The 19,948-nt window shown below is 54.5% G+C and overlaps 1 protein-coding gene across 4 annotated transcripts in view; it reads left to right on the top strand.

The window, feature by feature from the left end:
- Positions 1-745: 745 nt before the first annotated feature.
- The window catches only part of LOC137447927 (Krueppel-like factor 5), a 39,149-nt gene continuing 19,946 nt past the window's right edge, over positions 746-19,948 (top strand). The window contains exons 1-3 of one of the 4 annotated variants that reach the window (XM_068151934.1): positions 746-761; positions 2,940-3,151; positions 19,826-19,873. In XM_068151934.1, the coding sequence (XP_068008035.1) occupies positions 2,987-3,151; positions 19,826-19,873 (213 nt within the window). In that variant the 5' untranslated portion in view covers positions 746-761; positions 2,940-2,986. Of the gene's footprint in view, positions 762-2,726; positions 3,152-19,825; positions 19,874-19,948 lie in introns of those variants that run through there. The other 3 variants (XM_068151935.1, XM_068151936.1, XM_068151937.1) reach the window with 3 other exon arrangements.

The raw sequence follows: 19,948 nt of genomic DNA, 5'->3' as shown, positions 1-19,948 counted from the left end.
GGAGTGACAGGACTGAGGGGAATGGAACAAAACTAGAAATGGTTAGATTCAGATTGGATGTTAGGAAGAAGTTCTTCCCCATGAGGGTGGTGAGACACTGGCACAGGTTACCCAGAGAGGTGGTAGAAGCCTCCTCCCTGGAGGTTTTTAAGGCCAGGCTGGATGTGGCTATGGGCAACCTGCTGTAGTGTGAGGTGTCCCTGCCCATGGCAGTTTGGAACTAGATGATCCTTGAGGTCCCTAACAATTCCATGATTCTTGGAGGCTGTGGTGGGGGTGGATGGCGCAAAATGCCCGTTGGTGTTGGTGGACTCAAGGCTGTTTGCCTTCCTGCAGGGCTGGTGGCAGATAAGGGCTTTGTGGGTGGCTTTGGCCCATCTCTGAAAGGAGAAGCTGCTCTGCCTTGGGAACTCCTCACCAGGTTGATCTTCAGTGGGCAGAGATCTCCCCAGCATGCACCCAGAATGAGTGGATTCAGCGGTCTGTATGCACCAGAAGCTCTAATTCTGCTTCCACAGGATACTCTGGATTCAAGAACACATTTGTCCCCAAATTTAAGCAAGATAAATGGACTCAAAGTTGTCTTCTGAGCCTAATCCCTAAATTTCCACCTGAATATTGCACAAGTGCAGCAGCTAAAACCTTCATCAGGTCTTAAGTCTGGTATTTTTTCACCCAAAGTTCTTATAACAATGTACCAGAGCGTTCCTCAAGGCTTTCTGATGGTGGGTGGGATGTTGACCATCATGTGCCTGCTAAAGGTGGGCCTCTGCTGTTACCAGCTCCTCCAAAGATGGAAAGATGGCTTTACAGAGCCAGCCTCTGCTTGGTGTAGCCCTTCAGCCTATGCCTCCTTGCATTCCCATCCACTCACCCTCAAGCTTTGGTTGTATGGTGGGTTTTGGTTTCCATCTCCATGCTTAGTTCTGCATGGCTTGGTGGAGGTGTGCTCTGTCTCCCTGGCATCACCTAGGAGCCCATTCTGTCCCTAGTATCTGCTCCAGAGGGCAAAGCCATGAGGGAAGATGCTCCTAGCTGGGCCTGAGCTGCTCTCCCTTGTTTGCTTTTCCAAGGGCTCAGCACTTCTGACTGCCACAAGAGCTGAGCTTGCCCCTGTTCATCATGAGCAGCTCCTCAGGAGGACTTGGACGTTGGTCCAAAGTCTGTCATCGATTGAGGCCGTCTGTGTTTGTTGTGTGTTTATGCTGCTGGCAGCTGGGGGTTGATAAAATCTGGCTGATCTCCATCCTGTGCTGTTCTCCCTGTGTTTGAGGGTCTCATCCTGCTCAGGGCCAGCCTGTCTCCCAACTGCTCTGTAGACTTGGTGCTCTCAGAGAAGCAGCATTTTGCATCCAACCCTCTTCACCCTGCTCTCTGGGGTGCTGAGCTCCCCCCAGCTGATGCTTTTTGGACCATGGCATGGGGGGACTCCAGCTGCGAGCCACCACAATTCACTGTCTGTAGTTCTGGCCTAACTGGAACCACCATGGACCTTGACCACCTGTGTGGCTGGTGGGAAGTCCCCAGGGTGGCAGCAACTCCATGTGATCAGGCTTCCCCCTTCCCAACTGTTCTCCTGCCCAGGGTTGGGTAGAGCAGCCTTAGCACCCCTCCACACCCTGTTCTGTGGCCTTCAAGGCTCCTGAAGGTGCTGGGGTTCTCCCTGGAGTAGGTGACAGAAGCAGACCCTTGTGGTCCTACCCAGGAGGCACCTGAAAGTGGGGCAGGGAGGTCTCAAAGCTGATTGCTTGGGGTGGGTAAGGATGGAAAGGAGGGGATGAGAAGATGCTGTGACCAGGCTGTCTGATGGCCTGACACAGCTCCTCAGGAAGGTGCTGGGGACACTAGGGGTTGGAGGTGTCTGGAAATGACCTTTTTCTCGGGTTGTTTTGTAGGGTGTGTAGTGGTTTGTGTTTTGTTTTTTCCTCCTCTCCATCCAGAAAGGTGATTTTTAGCTTCATGTTATCATGGAAACATCATTGAGGTTGGAAAAGGCCTTTAAGCTCATCCAGTCCAACCGTTCTCTAACTCTGCCAAGCCTGGTGCCAAGCCATGCCCCTAAGCACCACATCTCTGTGGCGTTTCTTCATATACTGATGTCTTGAGTAGAGGGAAACAGTCAGAATGCAAACCTAGGATCACAGAATGGTTTGGGTTGGAAGGGACCTTCAAGACCATTATGTTCCAACCCCCCTGCCATGGGCAGGGACGCTTCCCCCTGGCTCAGGTTGCTCACAGCCTCACCCAACCTGGCCTTGAACACCTCCAGGGAGGAGGCATCCACAGCCTCCCTGGGCAACCTGTTCCAGTGTCTGCCCACCCTCGCTGTGAAGAATTTCCTCCCCATCTCCAGTCTGAATCTATGGTGGCTCAGTTTTCACTAAGAGCAAAATCAACTCCGAGGGTGAACTATGAGGGCCAGGGAAGGAACATCTACCACTCCTGATCTAGCGAAAGGCGCCCTGCCCACGGCGGGGTGTCTGTGTGTGTGTGTTTGGGTTATCTGATCTACGAAGGTCCCTTCCAGCTCCCAACCACTTTATGGCTGATTCTCTGAGCGGTGAAGCTCCCAGCCTCCCGCTGCCTTTTTATCTGCCGGTGGCCCGCTGGAGCTGCCGCCGGTGAGGCCATCGGCAGGAGCCTGATTGGCTCGGAGCAGCCTCTCCACCACTTCCAGGTTGGTGTTCCTCCTCCTGCACCCAGGTAAAGCCTCCCTGCGACCCGGCACCTGGCCTCCCAGGATTAGCAACTCGCTCCAGCTCGCCTCTGCCTGTTTTGTTGGTGGTTGTATTTTTTTTTTCCCCCCCCTGCCACCTTCTATTTATTCCCCTCCCTCTTTTTTTTTTTCTTTTTTTTTTTCCCCTCCCCTCCTCCTTTTTCCTTCTTTTATTTTTTTTTTTTTTTTGTCTTTTTTTTTTTAATTACTATTTTGAAATCAGGTTTGTTTTCCACCCCCGGGGCAGCGGGCGTGAGGGGTGCGGGAGGAATGAGCAGCGGGCTGGTGCTCCGCACCCCGCTCCCCGAGGACGCCTCGGCCTTTACGCCGCTCAAGCCTGTCAGCATGTCAGGGGAAGCTGGAGAGGACCCCCCAGTCTTCGAGGACATCAAACCCCCCAGCCGGCCCCTGGAGACCCCACCCGACCTGACGCAGGTAAGGCGAGAGGCTGGCGGCTTGCTGCGGGGCGCTGGGCAGGGGCCACCTTCGCACCCGCTCGGGGGTGATCCCCCTCCTTCTCCTCCTCCTCCTCCTCCTCTCCTGCAAACGTGGAGGTTTTGGATTTAATTTTGCTGCTGCCTCCCCCAAAGGTGGGATTTTGGGCTTCATTCTGCTTTGTTTTCTTGCTCCCTGCTAAAACACCTCCCTGGCTTTGTAGGCTTGTGCTTCCCCCTCTGCCGGATTTTCTCCTGGGCGTGTTGGGTTTCAGAGTTGTTGGGTTTGGGGGGGGAGGATTTTCCCTTTTCCCCCCTTTTTTTTCTTTTTTTCTTTCTTTTCCCCCTCCTGCCTTGCTCCCAGACCTCCTGTTTGCCCCTTCAGGAGCAGATCCTGGTGGGTTTTTGCTCGCTCCCTACAGCCAGGTCTTGATCCTTCTCTCCTGGGGCTGGCAGGTGAGGGGGTGCTGAGAGTGGCTCTGTGCTACCACTGCTGCCTGGCTGGGAAAGGAGAAGGCAAGAGGGTTGCTGTGCCTGTGCTTGATGGGGGGTTGGGGGGTAGGGGGCTGGACAGGAGGTTATATTCTCCTTTATTTTATGATGTTTTGGTGGTTCTGCCACCATGTCAGGCAGGGAGCGCTCCTTGCAATTCCCCAGCAGCGTCCTTGCCACGCACGCTGCGGATAAAGCCTCAGATAAGCGGCTTTGGGGTGTTGCTGCCCCCACACCCCTCTTGCACACTTGTCCCTCTTGCCTGCCCACCCCTGCCCTGGGCTGTGGCAGAAGCAGGTCCAAGCCCTGCTGCCTATCCCAAGCAGGGGGACAAAGCTCCTCACCAGTGGTGACGAAGCCCTTGTCCCACCATGAAGAGCCTGCAGCTGCTCTTTGTGGGTGAGGGGGTGAGGCAGGCCTGTGCCCACCCTGCTGCCGTGGCTTTGGCCCCTTTTCCCCCGGAGGAACGGGGCGAGCTGGGGTGCCTGGAGCTGCCGGTGGGTAATGATTAACCCTGCGCCCCACGGCCCCAGCGCCATTTTGTTCGGGCTGGGAGGGCGGCTCTGGCCCCTCGCTCCCTGGCCACCCCGCAGGCACCCCCTGGGCCTCCATTCCTCTGGGTACCCCCAGCAGGGCATCCCCTTGGTGGGTGGCTGTTTTGGCATGGGGCAGGGGTTGGGGCTGGGTCTGTGCTGCTTGCTTCCCTTCTCCCGGTGGCTCCGATGGCCCAAGGGCTGGCTGTGGGGCTTGGCTCTGCGGAGGCAGGCGGTGGCACCATCTCCATTGCCCGTGTGGCAGCCGTGGTGGGCACGAGTGGTGGCCATAGAGGGGGGGGCCAAAATGTGGGGAGAGGGCTATGCAGCCCTCTTCTGGTTCCCCTGGTGGTCCTGGCTTGGTGCTTCTCCCCGTACCCCTTGGGTTACTGGAGCCCCAGCCCCTCCATGCTGGGTCTGGGTGGCTTGTCTGCAACCGGAGGGCCAGGCGGTGGCTCTTCAGAATGGTGTGGGTTATATCTGGGGCCTGCTCCTGGTGGGAAAGGACAGCAGCTCCCTGTTTGGTCTGGGGGGAAGGTGAAGTTTGTTTTCTCTCCACCTTGGTAGCCCTGTGGGATTAGGCAGCAGGGCTGGTGTTTGCCCCGCACCTCAGCCATGGCTCTGGGGGGTAGGTGGGCTGTGGTGTTTTGTGGCTTTGGTCAGCCCTTCTTGCCCTTTTGAGGGACATGGGGATGACAAGCCCCACCTGTAGCTGGAAACAGCTTCATCCCATGACACCATGCTTGCTGCTCTTTAAAGGGGAGAGGGGTTTCTCACCCTGGTTTGGTCCCCGGGGCAGTGCCACCCCGCCATGGGCTTGCTCAGAGGGTGGGTGGCAGATGGGAGCTGTCATGAGACCAGGCTGTGTCCATCTGGGGACAATGGGAGCCCTGGGCTGGAGGCTGAAAAGCTGCAGGCCTGGGGCTGAGCACCAGCTCCCCCATGCTCAACCCCAACCAGCCACATCAGGATGTCTTTGGAAACCCACCACCCAGGGTGCAGCGTTATGGGTGGCAAAACCCCTGACAGCCCTGGGCCGGGACCACCCCCTCGTCTCCTGGGAAGGAGTTTTCCAGCTGCTGGCCCCCTTTCTCTTAACAAATGCCAAAGGTTGTGATCGTTGTGGATGCAGAAGAAGCTGCTGTAGCTGGAGGGTGGGAAAGCTGGATGTGGCTGCACGTCTGGGAGACGCTTTGCTCCAGGAGGGTGTTTATCAGAGCAGCTTGACAAGGCTCAGGGAAAAGGCTGTGACCCGTCAGAGCTCCTGCTCTGGCTGTGCCCCCACGGGGCATTTCCAGCTGCTCCAGCTCTTGCCCGCTTCTGGATCCGGCAAAGAAAGGAGCAAACTGGCAGCTAATCTCTTTTATCTGGCTGGGCTGCAAAGTGCCCCTTGTCCCAGCCCCTCCACAAATCGCTTTGCAAACAAAGCTGGAGGGTGGGAGCTGTTTGCTGTCGAAATTTTCAGTCGATCCAAGTCAGGTGGAAATGGATCCTTTGTGGAGTTCATGATCACAGTGGTGTGTGTGTGTGTGGGGGGGAGTTCATTCTTTTTCTTCTTTTTCTCCTTTTTCTCAGCTCCCCCTGCCCCAAATGAAAACAACCTCCAAAAAGAGCAAAGAGGAGGGGGAAAGGGCTTGTGAGAGAAAAGTGCTGCTTTTTTACCCTTTCTGGTTTGTGTTAGATCAGCCAAAAGGGTGAGACACTGGAACAGGTTGCCCAGGGAGGTTGTGGGTGACCCCTTCCTAGAGGTGTTCAAGGCCAGGTTGGATGAGGCCTTAAGCAACCTGGTCCAGTGGAAGGTGTCTTTGCCCATGGCAAGGTGGTTGGATCTAGCTGGTCCCTTCCAACCCAACCCATTCTATGAATCTATGAAAAAATGGAGTTTTCCCCTTTAAATCTCCAGAGGCTGATGCTAAGATGAAGGCAAAAAACAATAAGTGAAACCAGAGGACCTGTCCAGGGAAGCACCTTAGAAGAGGAGGACATGGTCCCTTTCATGGCTGTTGGGTACCCCCTGATGAGGAAGGGGGCTGAGGGCACACCAGGGCTCGCTCTCCAGGTTTGATGAGCCAAAGCAGCTGCTGGGCACTTTGTTGTTACCTGGGGCTGGGAAACCCTCCTGAGATCATCTGCTGTTTGTGTCCTTCTGGGCTGGGCTTGACCTCATGGCAGATGAGCTACCCTGCTACCAAGTCCTCTAAGCCACCCATCTCTTCTGAGCCCTCTGGAGCCACCTTATGCCGTGGTGCCTTAGGTGTGTGGTTCCCAGTGGTGCAAGCCTGATCCTTGTCTGCCTGTGAGAGCTGCCCCTGAGCAGACAGCTGTGGTGCTGGGCCACATCTGGGGAGAGCAGCTTGGGAGATGTAGAAACTGAAGTTTCCATGATCCTGGAGCTTTTTCTAGGAGGTCGACAGCATGATCAGGAAGGAGATGGCACTTCCCCTGCCCAGTACATGCAAGACAGGAGCTGGCTCCTGATAGGCTCTCCTGTAGTTTTGAGGAGCATGAGGTGCTGGTGAGGTGTGGAAGGGGTGGCCCACACTTGTCCCCAAGGTGGGGTTTACCACAATTAAGAGGTGGCCACTGAGGTGTCAGCTCTACTATCACCTGCTGGCTGCAATCACCTGTCCTTGAGGATTTAGGCAAGGCAGAGCCTCTCAAGTGGTTGTACCAGTCAATAATTCAGAGCTGCTGTCTGGTGTTGGAGGATCACTTTGGCTTGCAGCAGTGTTGAGTGGCAAGGATCTGGTGAAGAAACTGCTGGAAGGAGATGGACAAACCCTCTCATCCCATACCTCGATTTAACCCCTTGCCTACCTGTATCAGGAGCCCCAAGGGCAGTTGTACTGTCACTGGTGAGCAGCTAGTGGGGCAGCAGCTGTCATGGGTGAGGAGGAAGGTCCTGGAGAGCTCCAAACCAGCTCTTCCTTCCTTGTCTGGCTTCCCTTGGGTGGGCTGTGCTGCTGCAAGCTGAGAAATGGTCACAGATGGCTCCTCTTGTGTCCTGCAAGCCCAGTTCCTATCCCACAAGCTGTCTCTCACCCCTCACCTTGGTGCACCTCCCTTCTGCCCTGTCTGAGGGCTGGGTGGGGGGCTCCAGCACCTGGGAGGTGCTTCACAGGTTGGATTAGATGGTATCAGGATGGTGCTGTTCCCTGAGAGCTCTTCCTGGCACTTCAGGTCCTCAGTGCTGTGACCCTGTTGTGCCATGGTGTCCCTCTGACTTTATTCTGGCTGGGACTGTTTCTGGCATCACAGAGAAGCCAGGCCAAGCACTTTGAGGTGTGCTCCAGCTTTCTGGACAGCACAGGAGCTGTTTCAATCCTGCTTGGTCCCTGTGTGCTGTGTCCTGCATCCCCTTTGGCCACGTGCTTATCGTGAGCACGGCTGTGCTGGGGCAGTGACTGGGTGGTGCCTCTCTTGGACCAGAGATGGACTCTCCTGCTCTCTGGTGGTCCAGCACCTTGGGACCAGGGTGATGGGTCTTGGTGATAGAGATGTGGTTTGCATCAGGGTCAAGGAGGAGTCCTGCTGCACTTCACCTCTCAGCAGGGATGTGGAAGTCCACAGCACAGCTAGGGAGGAGTGATTCCTTTCCATCAGCAGTTGCACGCAGTGGATGAATTCAGCTTTTCTGCAGGGAAGGGGAAATGTGACCTTTGGAATCTTGAGCTGGCCTTTGAGATGTTGACAGCTTGTTGTGGCTGAAAGTACCTGATCTCAGGAATCTTTCTGCAGTTTCATGTCACTCTGAGGGTGCTCAGAGGGGGCTGAAAGTATTGGGTCCTCTCCTGAGGTCCTCCTTGTGCCCAGCACACTTAGGACACTGCTGAATGTGGCCCCAGGTATGGGGACACCCCAGGCTCAGGGGGGTGGTGGCTGTTGTCAAGGCTGCACCCATGTTTGAGGAGAGGATTTGGGCTTGTGGTGTGGCAATGTGAAGGTGTTCTGCTGCCTCTCTGCTGGATCAGGACAGTGCGGGGGGACTCTGAAGGCTTTGCTCAGCCACGTGTGGGACAAGCAGTAATTCACAGCCCTGGTAGGAGCCATGGGCTACCCTCAGCCCTCACTCATCCTCTGTTCCAGGAGCTGAGCAGGGAGCTGGGCTCAGGCATCTGCCAGGATCCCACCTCCACAACTGCAGAGAGGAGTGGAAATGGAACAAGCTGGTGGAATGTGCTTGAGGACTCAGCAGCTTGGTCCCTTCCTCTTTCTGAGCTGCTCGGTCCATGTAATGTGCTTCTGTGGGTAGGATGATGTGGAGCTTCTTCACTCCCTCTTTGCAGAAAGGTTCAAATGTGTCCAAAATGAGCGTTCAAAGAGTGTTGGCAGCCTGGGCAGGCTTGAGGGGTGTGCAGGAACAGGCTGGTGATGCAGAGACGTCATGTTAAAGCCTGGGCAAGGAGGAATGAGCTCACTTAGGATCACAGAGTGGTTTGGGTGGGAAGGGACCTTTAAATGCTACCCAGTCCACAGCCCCCTCCCCACTGTGACCTTGCTCAGAGCCCCAAACACCACCACCTGTAATGGTTCCAAGGATGGGACATCTCTCATCTCTGTAGACAACCTGGGCCAGGCTCTCACCACCCTCAGTGTCAAACATTTCTCCCTTCTCTCTAGCCTGAATCTCCCTCTTTGAGTTCAAACTTCTGTCACAGCAGGCCCTGCTTGAAAGTCAGTCCCCAGCTTTCTGATTAGCCCCTGGAAGTCCTGCAAGGCCACTCTTGATCCCTCTCAGCTCAAGTCAAGATGGTGGGTTGGCAGCTGGTGCAGCTGAGCCTCTGGCTGGAGGGATCTCAGGATCTTTTCTGGCTGTATTGCTGTTTTGCTTTGGGCTCAGCTGGAGCTTGGTGCTTCCAGGACCAGCCCACAGATTTGCAAGTCTGATGGGCTTTATGCCTGGCAGGTCTCAGCAGGGCCACAGGGAATGAAGTGAGAGTCCCTGGAAAGGATGTTTACAAACATCTGAAGGGTGAGTGCCACGAAGATGGTGCCAGTCCCTTTCTGATGGTGTCCTGTGATAGGACAAGGGGCAATGGATACAGACTGGAATGCAGGAGGCTCTGCCACAACATGAGGAGAAACTTCTTTGCAGGGAGGATGCTGGAGCCCTGGAGAAGGCTGCCCAGAGAGGTTGTGGAGCTTTCTCCTCTGGAGACTTCCAAGTCCTATATTTCTGTGTGACCTCTGCCCTAGGTGATCCTGCTCTTGGCAGGGGCAGTTGGACTCAGTGATCTCCAGAGGTTGCTTCCAACCCTTACCATCTGTGATTCTAAGAGTTTGTCCCTCCACTCTTGCAGAGAGACCCTCAGGGACAGACCCCAGGCAGGAAGCCCATCCGCCATAGCCCTGTGTCAGGGTGGTAGTGGTGGTCTCACTGCAGATCAGATCTTGTTGTGGGAGCAGGTCCAGAGGCTGAGGAGAGTTCAGGAGGCTTTGGACCAAACTGGTGTAACCAGGGAGGCAAAGAATGGGAAGTTTGGGGGATCTCAGTCACCACCTTTGTGCTTTGAGTCCTCTGAAGCCCCCAGGCCCTGAGACTTCCCTGGGATGCGCATGCAGGTGCTGCTGGAAGCAGAGGAGGTGTAGGATGGAGCAGTTTGGCCGAACTTTGAGCTCTCTGGAGCACAGTGGCTTTGTCTGGCTGGCACAAAGGCTGATTGTTCTGCTTAGGGGGAAGTTTGGCTCAGAAGGTGGGGAGCCAGGAAAAGGGACAACACTGCAAGAGGAAAAGAAAAGAAGGCTCTGGGAAGACCTAGAGCAGCCTTCTGGTACCTGAAGGGGGCTACAGGAGAGCTGGGGAGAGAGATTTTACAAGGGATTGTGGGGACAGGATCAGGGCCAATGGCTTTGAGCTGGAAGGTTTAGACTGGAGATGAGGAAGAAATTCTTTACAGTGAAGGTGGAGAGATACTGGAACTGGTTGCCCAGGGAGGTCATGGATGCCCCCTCCCTGGAGGTGTTCAAGGCCAGGCTGGATGAGGCCTTGAGCAACCTGGGCTAGTGGGAGGTGTCCCTGCCCATGGCAGGGGGGTTGGAACTGAAGGATCTTCAAGGTCCCTTTGAACTCAACCCATTCTGTGAAACTATGATTTCTGGGTGTGCTGCTCCTCTTCCTCCTGCTCAGCTCTGTTTGCTGGTTGCTGGTGTGGGAAGAAGCTGCAAATGAGCCAGAAGAACATGTTGTGGGGGTGGTCTGGCTTTTGTAAGGCTGCAAGGACAGGTATTTGAGGGAGGAAGTGAGCAGAGGACTCCAACTCCATCATAAATGCAACGGATTTCCCTTTATCATTCTTCCTGAATGGTGTGTGGGAAGCAAACAGCCAGCCCAAGTTACTCACCAAGTTCTAGGGCAAGGCATTTCTGGCTGGTGCATCATCAACTGTGAATTTTTTCCCCTCTCAAACCTGTTTGGTCAGCTACCTACGCTGTTTTGTTCTCCTTCCCTGGTCCAGTGAGTTCTTTTATTTGAGCCATCCACTGCAAATAATCACACTCTAGGACCTTGTCTTGTTGGCTGAGCTCCTTGATTAGACTATTTGCTTTTCTTGTGCTCCATTGGTGAATGACATGAGTCACAGGGTACAGCTGGTGTGTGGGGATTGGCTAACTGCTGTTTACAATTCAGATGTTCTCAGAACTTGAGCTAGCATGAAAAACTCTCCAAAAATACAAAACCCCCCTCGCCCATGGGCTGTTTACCACATCAAAGAGGCTCAGCCCCTTCCAAGCTCAGGTTGAAACTCAAACAAAGAATCTTTCATTCAGAGCAGAAAGGCTGGGGAGAAGTCTTTGAAAGTTATTATTTTTCAATCTTTCCCTAATGTGATGGGGGCCTTCAGGTTTCCACCAAGGACAGGATGTGCCAGTTAGTGACCTCACTCCTGGTAGCAGTTCCAGTAGGAGCAGGAGAAGAGAATGGCACCAAACTGGTCCCAGGGTAACTGCTCTGAAAACACAAGGACCTGTCACTGCTCTGCCCTAGCCAGGCCACAGCTGGAATGCTGGGTCCAGTTCTGGGCTCCCCGGTTCCAGAGAGACAACAAATTACTGGAGAGAGTCCAGTGGAGGGCCCTGGAGCATCTCTGTGAGGAGCAAAGGCTGAGAGCCCTGGGGCTGTTGAGCCTGGAGAAGAGCAGCCTGAGAGGGGATCTGAGCAATGCTCAGCAAGAGATAAAGGGTGGGGGGCAAGAGGATGGGGCTCAGGGACAGGACAAGGGGCAACAGACACAAACTGGAACCCAGGAGGCTCCTCCTGAACAGGAAGAGAAACTTCTTTGGTGTGAGGGTGCTGGAGCCCTGGAGCAGGCTGCCTTGAGAGGTTGTGGAGTCTCCTTCTCTGGAGAGCTTCCAAACCCCCTGGCCATTGTGATCCTGGGCAAGCTGCTGTGGCTGCCCCTGCTTGAGCAGGGGGTTGGACTGGATGATCTCCAGAGGTGCCTTCCAACCCCACCACGCTGGGATTCTGTGCTCTGTAGGTATCTGCTCCCCAGGCAGTCCAGCCCAGCATTTCAGTGCTGCCTGGACAAAACTATCATTTCCCATTTTGCTGCTCCTCAAGGACAGTTGAGGGAGTTAAACCCAGGGGTGGCTGAGGATGTACACATGAAAATCCTCCTTGCAGTGAGGAGGAGGTTTGAAGGTGTTCTCTAGAATGTGCCAATTACTCCATTTTGTTAAATTGAAAGGCAAAATTGGAGCTTCTCCCCTTCCCCAACTGATCCTTCAAAGATGGTGGTGGTTTAGAACATCATGTTTCATTCTGGATCCACATCCACTGTGGATGCCCCCTCCCTGCAGGTCTTCAAGGCCAGCTGGGATGAGAGAGCAACCTGCTCTAGCTGAAGATGTTCTGGCCCACGGCAGGGGCTTGGAACTAGATGGTCTTGAGAGTCCCTTCCAATCCAAACCGTTCTGTGATGCTCTGATTCTGAGCAATTTTCAGTGTGTTGTGCTCCTGGGCCATGCTTTTGGGAGATCTCAAGTTCAGTAGCTTGGCTGTTTCCCATCACCTCTGGGACATGATGAGTGTCACAGCCCTTGTGTTTCCCGGGGCTTGGCAAACCCCAGGCACCAAAATGCTCTGGCTGGAGCTTCTCCAGGGCTTGGTGCCCTCCCCAGGGGAGCTGTTGGTAGCCTGTTATCAGCCTGGGCCACAGTCCTCTAATTACCAGCAATTAATTTTCATAGAGGGAAAACCTGGGTTCAAGGTGACAGGAATGGATCTTGAGGAGGCTTTTTGAGACTTTTCCTTCCAGAAGGAGCCTCCTAACAGCACAGAGGGTAGGAGAGACCTGGATGTGTGGCAGGAGGGGCTGCAGCGGGTGGACCTGCGCCGAGGTCCCCGATTCTGGCAGGGTCTCCTTGGCCTTGTAGCGTGCAAGCTCGAAGAAAGAAGTTGGCCCAAGGATCTCCTCGTTGAAAGGCAGTGTTTCCACCTGCCTTGGGGTTTGGTTTGTTTTGTTCTGCTAACTGGTTTGGCGAGGAAGTCGAGGGCCAGAAGGACTTTGGGATTTGCTGTCCGCGCGTGAAACCTGACCTGGTTTTTCCTAGACGTGCACGGGGGTGTTGGGTCTGCCCCGCGCCTCGGCCTGGGAAGAACGAGCTCTGGGGCCTGTTTTATGGCTTGCTGGGTGCCAGGAGGACTCACAAGCCCCAGCAAGCAGCGTGATGACTCACTCTGCCTTTGTCAGACCCTGCCCTGGGAGCGCGCTGCTTTGCTTCTGATCGGAGGGGATGAGCGTGAGCTTTTGGATGGCCTGAGTGAGGTGGAATGAATCCCACCCCTCACCCAGCTGGCCAGGCTCCCTGTCAGCTCTAACAGCATCTCCCAGGGCGTGCTTGGTTCAGGACCCACCGAGCAGATGCACAAGCAAAGAGGAGCTGGAAGGTTGAAGGGCAAGCCCAGTGTCCTGTAGCTGTGCAAGAGGTAGAAAGAGGTGGATGAATTTGCCCAGATAATGCTCAGAAATGGGGGCATCCAAGAACCTCCATCTTCTCAGGTTCAGGGGAGAGGCTGTGCCAGAGCTGAGGCTGCCACCCAGAAGGAGAAATGGAGCTGCTTGTAGTTGCTGGTTACCAAGAGGGGCAGCATGGCTGTCCAAATTCAACTTTTGATTGCATGGATGCATGAAGTGGGAGAACTCTTGAGCTCCTGCGTGCTTTGGCTGGGCCTGAAGTAGCTTCAAGCCTCCAGATCTCCCAGGAATTGCAACGATATTAGATCATTTCACCTTTCCAGTTAAACCATCCCAATGGCTGCACCAGCTCAGGGCAAAAGTCTGCCCAGCTCAGCCTCCAACAGTAGGTGCCCACTTAGCTTGCAGAAACCCTCCAGCTAGCTGTGATGGCCTTGACCCCAGCCTTTGCTGAGCAAGGGCAGCTCAGGAGTAGAAAGCTGTGTATGGAGGTAGGATTCCCTCATTGTGTCCTCCCCACCCACACTTTAGGAAAGCTGCCCTCCTGCCAGGGCAGAATGGGGAACAATGGGTGGGGAGAGATGGTTGTCCTCATTTCCCCATCTGCTTTTGGGCTCCATCCAGTGCTGAGGTTGTCCTTGGCAGTTTTACAAAGGAGGAAAACCAGTGTGGGAGCTACTCTGATACCAACCTGGGACCCACCACCTTCCTGTAGACCTGCCTAAAGCCAGGTGGGCTGAATGGTCACTCTGTTCAGCAAGGCCTAGAGATGGTGCAGGGGGGCCAGAGCTTCCTCCCAGCTCTGCATCTCCAAGGTCTCCCCTGCTGGTTTTCAGCCTGTTAATGGCTTTAATTTTGAAAGGTTCCTGCAGGACCCATTGGAGCCTGGTTGCACCAAATTGCTCCTCTTCCAGGCACTTGACCTTGGAGTTGGCTTTTCCTGGTCTCTTTGGCCTTTGGGATTGCTGACTGTGGTGGCATGACTTGTGTGATAACAGCCCAGGGAGATTGCCTTTGAGTGAGCCTTTATCAGTTGCCTGAGGAAAGGAATAGCAAACAGAGTCAGCAAGTCTGCTGGAAACGTTGCTGCCTGCTGGCTCAGCCAGAGGCCAGCCAGCCTTCCAGCTGCCCACATCTGCCTTGGTGGTGCCTCTTGGCCTCCAGGCAATTCCTTGGTTCTGGAGAGGTGATAACTACCTTCCAGAATGAGAGTCTCAAGCTGCACCAGGGGAAATTTAGGCTGGAGGTGAGGAGAAAGTTCTTCCCAGAGAGAGTTGTTAGCCATTGGAATGTGCTGCCCAGGGAGGTGGTGGAGTCACCATCCCTGGAGGTGTTCAAGAGGGGATTGGACGTGGCACTTGGTGCCATGGTGTTGCAGTCATGAGGTGCTGGGAGACAGGTTGGATTTGATGATCTTTGAGGTCTTTTCCAACCTTGTTGATTCTATGATACCTTGGGTAGTTCAAACACCAGGTCAGAGAAAAGTCTCCCAGGATAACCGTGCTAATAACTCAAGCTGGGGGAGCTGGGTCTGTTCAGCCTGGAGAAGGCTCTGAGGAGACCTTAAAGTTGTGTTTCAGTATCTGAAGGTGACCTACAGGAAGGCTGGGGAGGGACTGTTTAGAAGGGCCTGCGGTGATAGGACAGGTGGCAGTGGCTTGAAACTAGAGCAGGGTTGATTGAGGTTGGACATCAGGAGGAAGCTCTTCACAACGAGAGTGGTGAAATACTGGAACAGGTTGCCCAGAGATGAGATTGAAGCCCTGTCCCTGGAGACATTCAAGGTCAAACTTGATGGGGCCCTGCACAACCTGATCTAGTTGGAGATGCCCCTGCTGATTGCAGGGGGGTTGGACAAGATGATTTTAGAGGTTCCCTTCCAACCCAATGCACTCTGAGTCTGTGAACCCTTCAGAACTGTGTGTCTTTGCTCTGGAGCCATCCATGAGCTCCTGGCAGAAACCTGGAGGAAGGTTTCTTTGTCCTGCTCTTGCAGGTGATAAGGTGTGATGGGGCCAGGGAGCTGGAGTCACCTTCTGTGGAGGTGTTCAAGAAATGTGTGAACATGGCACGTTGGCACAGGGTTTAATGGCCGTGGTGGTGGTGGGGGGTTGACAGTTGGATTCAATCTTAGAGATCTTTTCCAACCACAACAATTTGATGATCCTATGACAGCTTCAAGGTGGAAAACTGGGTGGGATGGATCACCCTCTGGCAGTCTTCTCCAGGGGCTCCAGAGAGAGCTTGCACAGAAACTCAACTTAGATGCCCACTTTACAGGTGGCCAAAGGTGGCCAAGATGAATCTTGGGCCAAGATGAATCTTGCCCCACTGGATGTAACACAGGCCCAGCTGAATGCTTTGAGGGCAGCACAAGTTTCCTGGTGCTGCTCCTAACCTCTGTGAGATAGATCAAGCAGAGGAGCCCATCCAGGGGGCTTCTGCAGCCTACCTAAGCGCAGAGCTTGGGCCTGCTGCCCCCGAGGGTGCTCTGTGATTTCCAGCAGCTGAATGTGTGTGTGTGTGTGTGTGTGTGCACTTGAGGAGTCCTGGGGCTTCCTTTGCTAATCCCATTTCGTGGAGAGTTCCAGAAGACTGGAGGAACAAACAGAAAATAACGTTGATGGAGGTCAATATCAAACCCAAATGATCAGAGAAACAAATATTTACTCAGGTCAATATTTAACTAGGAGACAATAAATGCTGATATTGAACCAAATCTGGATATAAACACAGGCTATTTATAATGTGGGCCTCTGAAGGGGCACTGCCAGGGACTTGCCATGGCTCTTGATTGATGATTGTCCTCTCCATTGTTTGCTGATTCCCTTGGAAGCTGGAGTTTCGTGCAGGTGCATCTAGGAGAAAGAGGCTGTGCTACGTCATCCCAGGGCCTGGCTCACAGCCTCAACTCTTGTCCCATGCATGCCTCTGCCTCCCTCACCTCAGAGGGACCTCCCCACCTTGCACCTGGAGTGTGTACCTCATCCCTCATAGAGTCTAGAATTGTTTTGGTTGGAAAAGGCCTCTAAGATGATTGGGTCCAGCCATCGACCTCACACCACCGTGGCCACTGAGCCATGCCCCAGGGTTGTGCTGCTGGCTGACTTGCATGGCTGAAGCTGGCATCTTCATAGAATCATTGACTTGTTTTGGTTGCAAGAGACCTTCTGGATCACAGAGTCCAATGATGAACCCAGCACTGCCAGGTCACCACCAAACCACCTCCCTCAGCACCGCATCACCAGGGCTTTGAAACCCCTCAGAGATGGGCACTCCATCACTGTCCTGAGCAGCCTGGGACTGGTCTGGGCAGCCCTCAAGGGGAAGAAACTTCCTCGTGTCCAATCTAAACCTCCTGGTGTGACTTGAGTCTGTTTCCTTAAGTTCAGCCCCTTTGCTTGCACCCCTTGCCCAGAAGCTCTCAGTGTCACCCCTGTGAGGAGCAAAAGCTGAGAGCCCTGGGGCTGTTGAGCCTGGAGAAGAGCAGCCCAAGAAAGCATCTGATCAATGCTCAGCAAGGACCTGTGGGGGGAAAGAAGATGGGCCCAGACTCTTCTCAGTGGTTCCCAGTGACAGGACAAGGGGCAAGGGACACACACTGGAACCCAGAAGGTTCCATATGATGATGAGGAGAAACCTCTTTGGTGTGAGGGTGCTGGAGCCCTGGAGCAGGCTGCCCAGGGAGGTTGTGGAGTCTCCTTTTCTGGAGAGCTTCCAACCCCAGCTGGCCATTGTGATCCTGGGCAAGCTGCTGTGGGTGCCCTTGCTTGAGCAGGGGGGTTGGACTCTAGGATGCTCTCCAGAGGTCCCTTCCAACCCTCAGCATGCTGGGGTTCTATGATCAGTGACCAACATGGGGCTGGCTGTGAGCAAGAGCTGAGACACTGCCGGAAAGCAGCTGCAGCACTGCCGAGCAGGCTGGGCTGGCTGCAACCAGGCAGGGGCTAGCGCAGGGCTTGGAGCTGCCCAGAACCTCTGTCCCCCCTCCCCTTCCCGAGCTCTCTCCTCCCCCAGCCGCTCCTCCTGCCAGCTTTACGAGCTCGTTGCCTGTTTAGCAAACATTGATTTCTCTCCTTGTTTTCTGCTGCTGCCCGTGTGGTGACAACAGCTGATGTTTCTATGGTGGTTTGTTATTTATCAACTTCAGATTAGAAAGCATTTAATCACGGGGGAGACGTGTCCCACCTCCTGCCTCCACAGCCTGCGGTGCCTGGAGCTCTCCTAACCGTGGCCCTGGCTAATTGCTGGCACAGGGGCATGGTTGACTCAAGTGCTGGGGTTTTTTTCCCCCCTCTGTCCTCCTAAGAAATGTTTGCCTTGGCCTCTGTGTTTGTTGATTGATGTCCTGATAACAGCTCACCCCGCCTTTGACAATGTCTGAAGGAGGGGTTGAGGTTCCTGCAGGATGCGTGAAGGTTGGCCAGATGGTAGAGGTGTAAGGGGAGAGTCATGCCAGCAGCTAGTAGCCACAGGAGAAGCCACGCTGCAGGAAGCTGGGGAAAGCTCAGAGTAGACTTTCTCACACTCTACAACTCCCTGAAAGGAAGTTGCAGCCAGGTGGGGGTTGGCCTCTTCTCCCAAGGGACAAATGAGAGGACAGTAGGGAATGGCCTCAACAGGGAGGGGATGGAACAGGTTCAGATAAGAGCAAAGAAGCTGGGGAAGGGTCTGGAGAACAGGGCTGGTGAGGAGCAGCTGAGGGACCTGGGGTTGTTCAGCCTGGAGAAAAGGAGGCTGAGGGGAGAGCACCTGGATCTCTACAACTGCCTGAAAGGAGGTTGGAGTGAGGTGGGAGCTGGTCCCCTCTCCCAAGGGACAAGTGACAGTACAAGAGGAAATGGCCTCAGGCTATGCCAAGGGAGGTTTAGGTTAGATATGAGGAGCAATTTCTTCCCCTTGAGGGTTCTCAAAGTCTGGCCCAAGCTGCCCAGGGCACTGGTGGATTTCTCATCCTTGGAGGGGTTTCAAAGCTGTGGATTTGTGCTGAGGGGCAGTGCTGGGACAACAGCTAGACTTGATGATCCCAGAGGTCTCTTCTCACCAAGATGGTTCTAGGCAGGGCTTTATTGTCCACTGTCTTCACCAGCAAGACACAAGCTCTCAGGGTTTTCTTGATCTCACAGTGCTGGCTGCTTCTTGCAGAGGCTGCTGAGGTCATCTTGTCCTCCAGGGAATTTTGGTTGCCTGATCCCAAGTTTGAATGTGCCCTGGTCCTACTGGTCCAGTAACCTTACCTGTAAAGGCTAAATGCTCGCTCTAAGCCCTTTCCTTTTCTTCCTTGGGTTTTGGGTTTGGTTGGTGTTGTGGGTTTAGGTTTCTGTTGTAGTTGTTTGTCTTCCTTTTCCCTGACAAGTCAGAAGGATCCTTCTCTGTGGTCAGAAGTAGATCTCATGACCTTGAGGGGAGTTCAGAGCTGTTTATACTGCCTTTCTCTTCTTGGCCAAACCCAAGATCCCAGTTGAAACACTCCTAAACTCATGGGAGTTTGGTCCATCTGTACTTTGCCTGGGTTTCCCCTTTGCTCACTTTTTGCACAAGCTATTGGCCTATGATGATTCCTGGAGCCCTTGCAGATGAGGTGGGTGGAGTTTGGGGCACATCCACCTTCAGACCTTGTATCTCACCCTCATCTCCAATGACTGCAATGTTGGCATTGCTAATGCCTACAGGGGAAACTGGGCCACTAAAGACCTGGTGGTAGAAGGCCCTGGAGGCTTTCTCCATCAAGTCATGGTGACTATTTCTTGTGGTACTGAGATGAGCTGAGCTCCCTGGCTAGGAGAAAATGGTTAAGAAAATGGTTAATACCCTGCCTGTGGCTGGCAGACAGGAGGAAGGGATGGGCTGATCTTCCAGGTCATGTGTCCTCAGCTGCCCTCTCCCAGAGCCGCCCCGGGCAGGGCTGCAGCCTGCTGCCAGGACTTGCTTGGGGTTGGCCAAGGAGTCTGCAGAGATGAGTGTTTACAAGGCGTACTCCTGGCTGGGTTCTTGTCCTCAATAGCCTCCTTTGTATTTGTGTTGCATCCAGGGATGGGGCATTTCCCACCTCTCTGGGCAACCTGGGCCAGGCTCTCACCACCCTCAGTGTCAAATATTTCTCCCTTCTCTCCAGTCTGAATCTGCCTCTTTGAGTTCAAACCATCACCTGTCACAACAGCTGGTTCTAGGCTGGGAGTGCACAGTGCTGGCTCATGTCCAGCTTTTCACCCCCCAGCACCCCAAGTCCTTCTCCACATCACTGTTCTTTACCCCTTCATCTGTAGTCTGGCTTGACACTGGGGGTTCCCTGACCCAAGGGGCAGGACCTCTCCCTTGGCCTGGTTGATCCTCATGAGGTTCACACACATGGGTGGTTTCTGCCTGGTTTGGGAGCCTATGGGGCTTGGCAGTGTTCCCCTGTCTCCCACCAAACTAGGGGCTCATGCCTGGGACAAACATGGCCCCACTTTGGGGCTGCCTCCACCCACTGCAGGGGATGCCCCAGCAGCAGGAGGTCCCTCTGGTCCCGTGCTGCTCCTCACCCCATGGTAACCACCACCTGCTACCATGTTGGAGGTGATGCTGGTGGCAGTGGCAGGGACATGCCTGCTGATGGGTCCTTGTGAGACCATGGATGCTGTGAGGGACTGGGGAGATGGTGGGTGAGGTCATCCATGGCCCAGGGGTTGGCTGGGGAGGGCTGTGGGGGGTGGTGGCTGCCCCACTAACCCTGCCCTGTCTGCCCCACAGCTGCACCCCATGAGGATGGAACCACGGATGCCGCCGCTCATTCTTGAGGTGACTCTCTTCCTCATCCCTCCCTCTGCATGCTCCTATCCCTGTGGTGAGAGGTACTGCTAAAACCCTGAAGAG

Source organism: Melanerpes formicivorus, unplaced genomic scaffold (genome assembly GCF_026170545.1).
Source record: "Melanerpes formicivorus ecotype bairdi unplaced genomic scaffold, bMelFor1.0.p_v2 SCAF_22, whole genome shotgun sequence".
Classification (NCBI taxonomy): Eukaryota; Metazoa; Chordata; class Aves; order Piciformes; family Picidae; genus Melanerpes; species Melanerpes formicivorus.
Note: the sequence above shows the minus strand (reverse complement) of the source record. Positions and strands in the feature narration are given on the sequence as shown.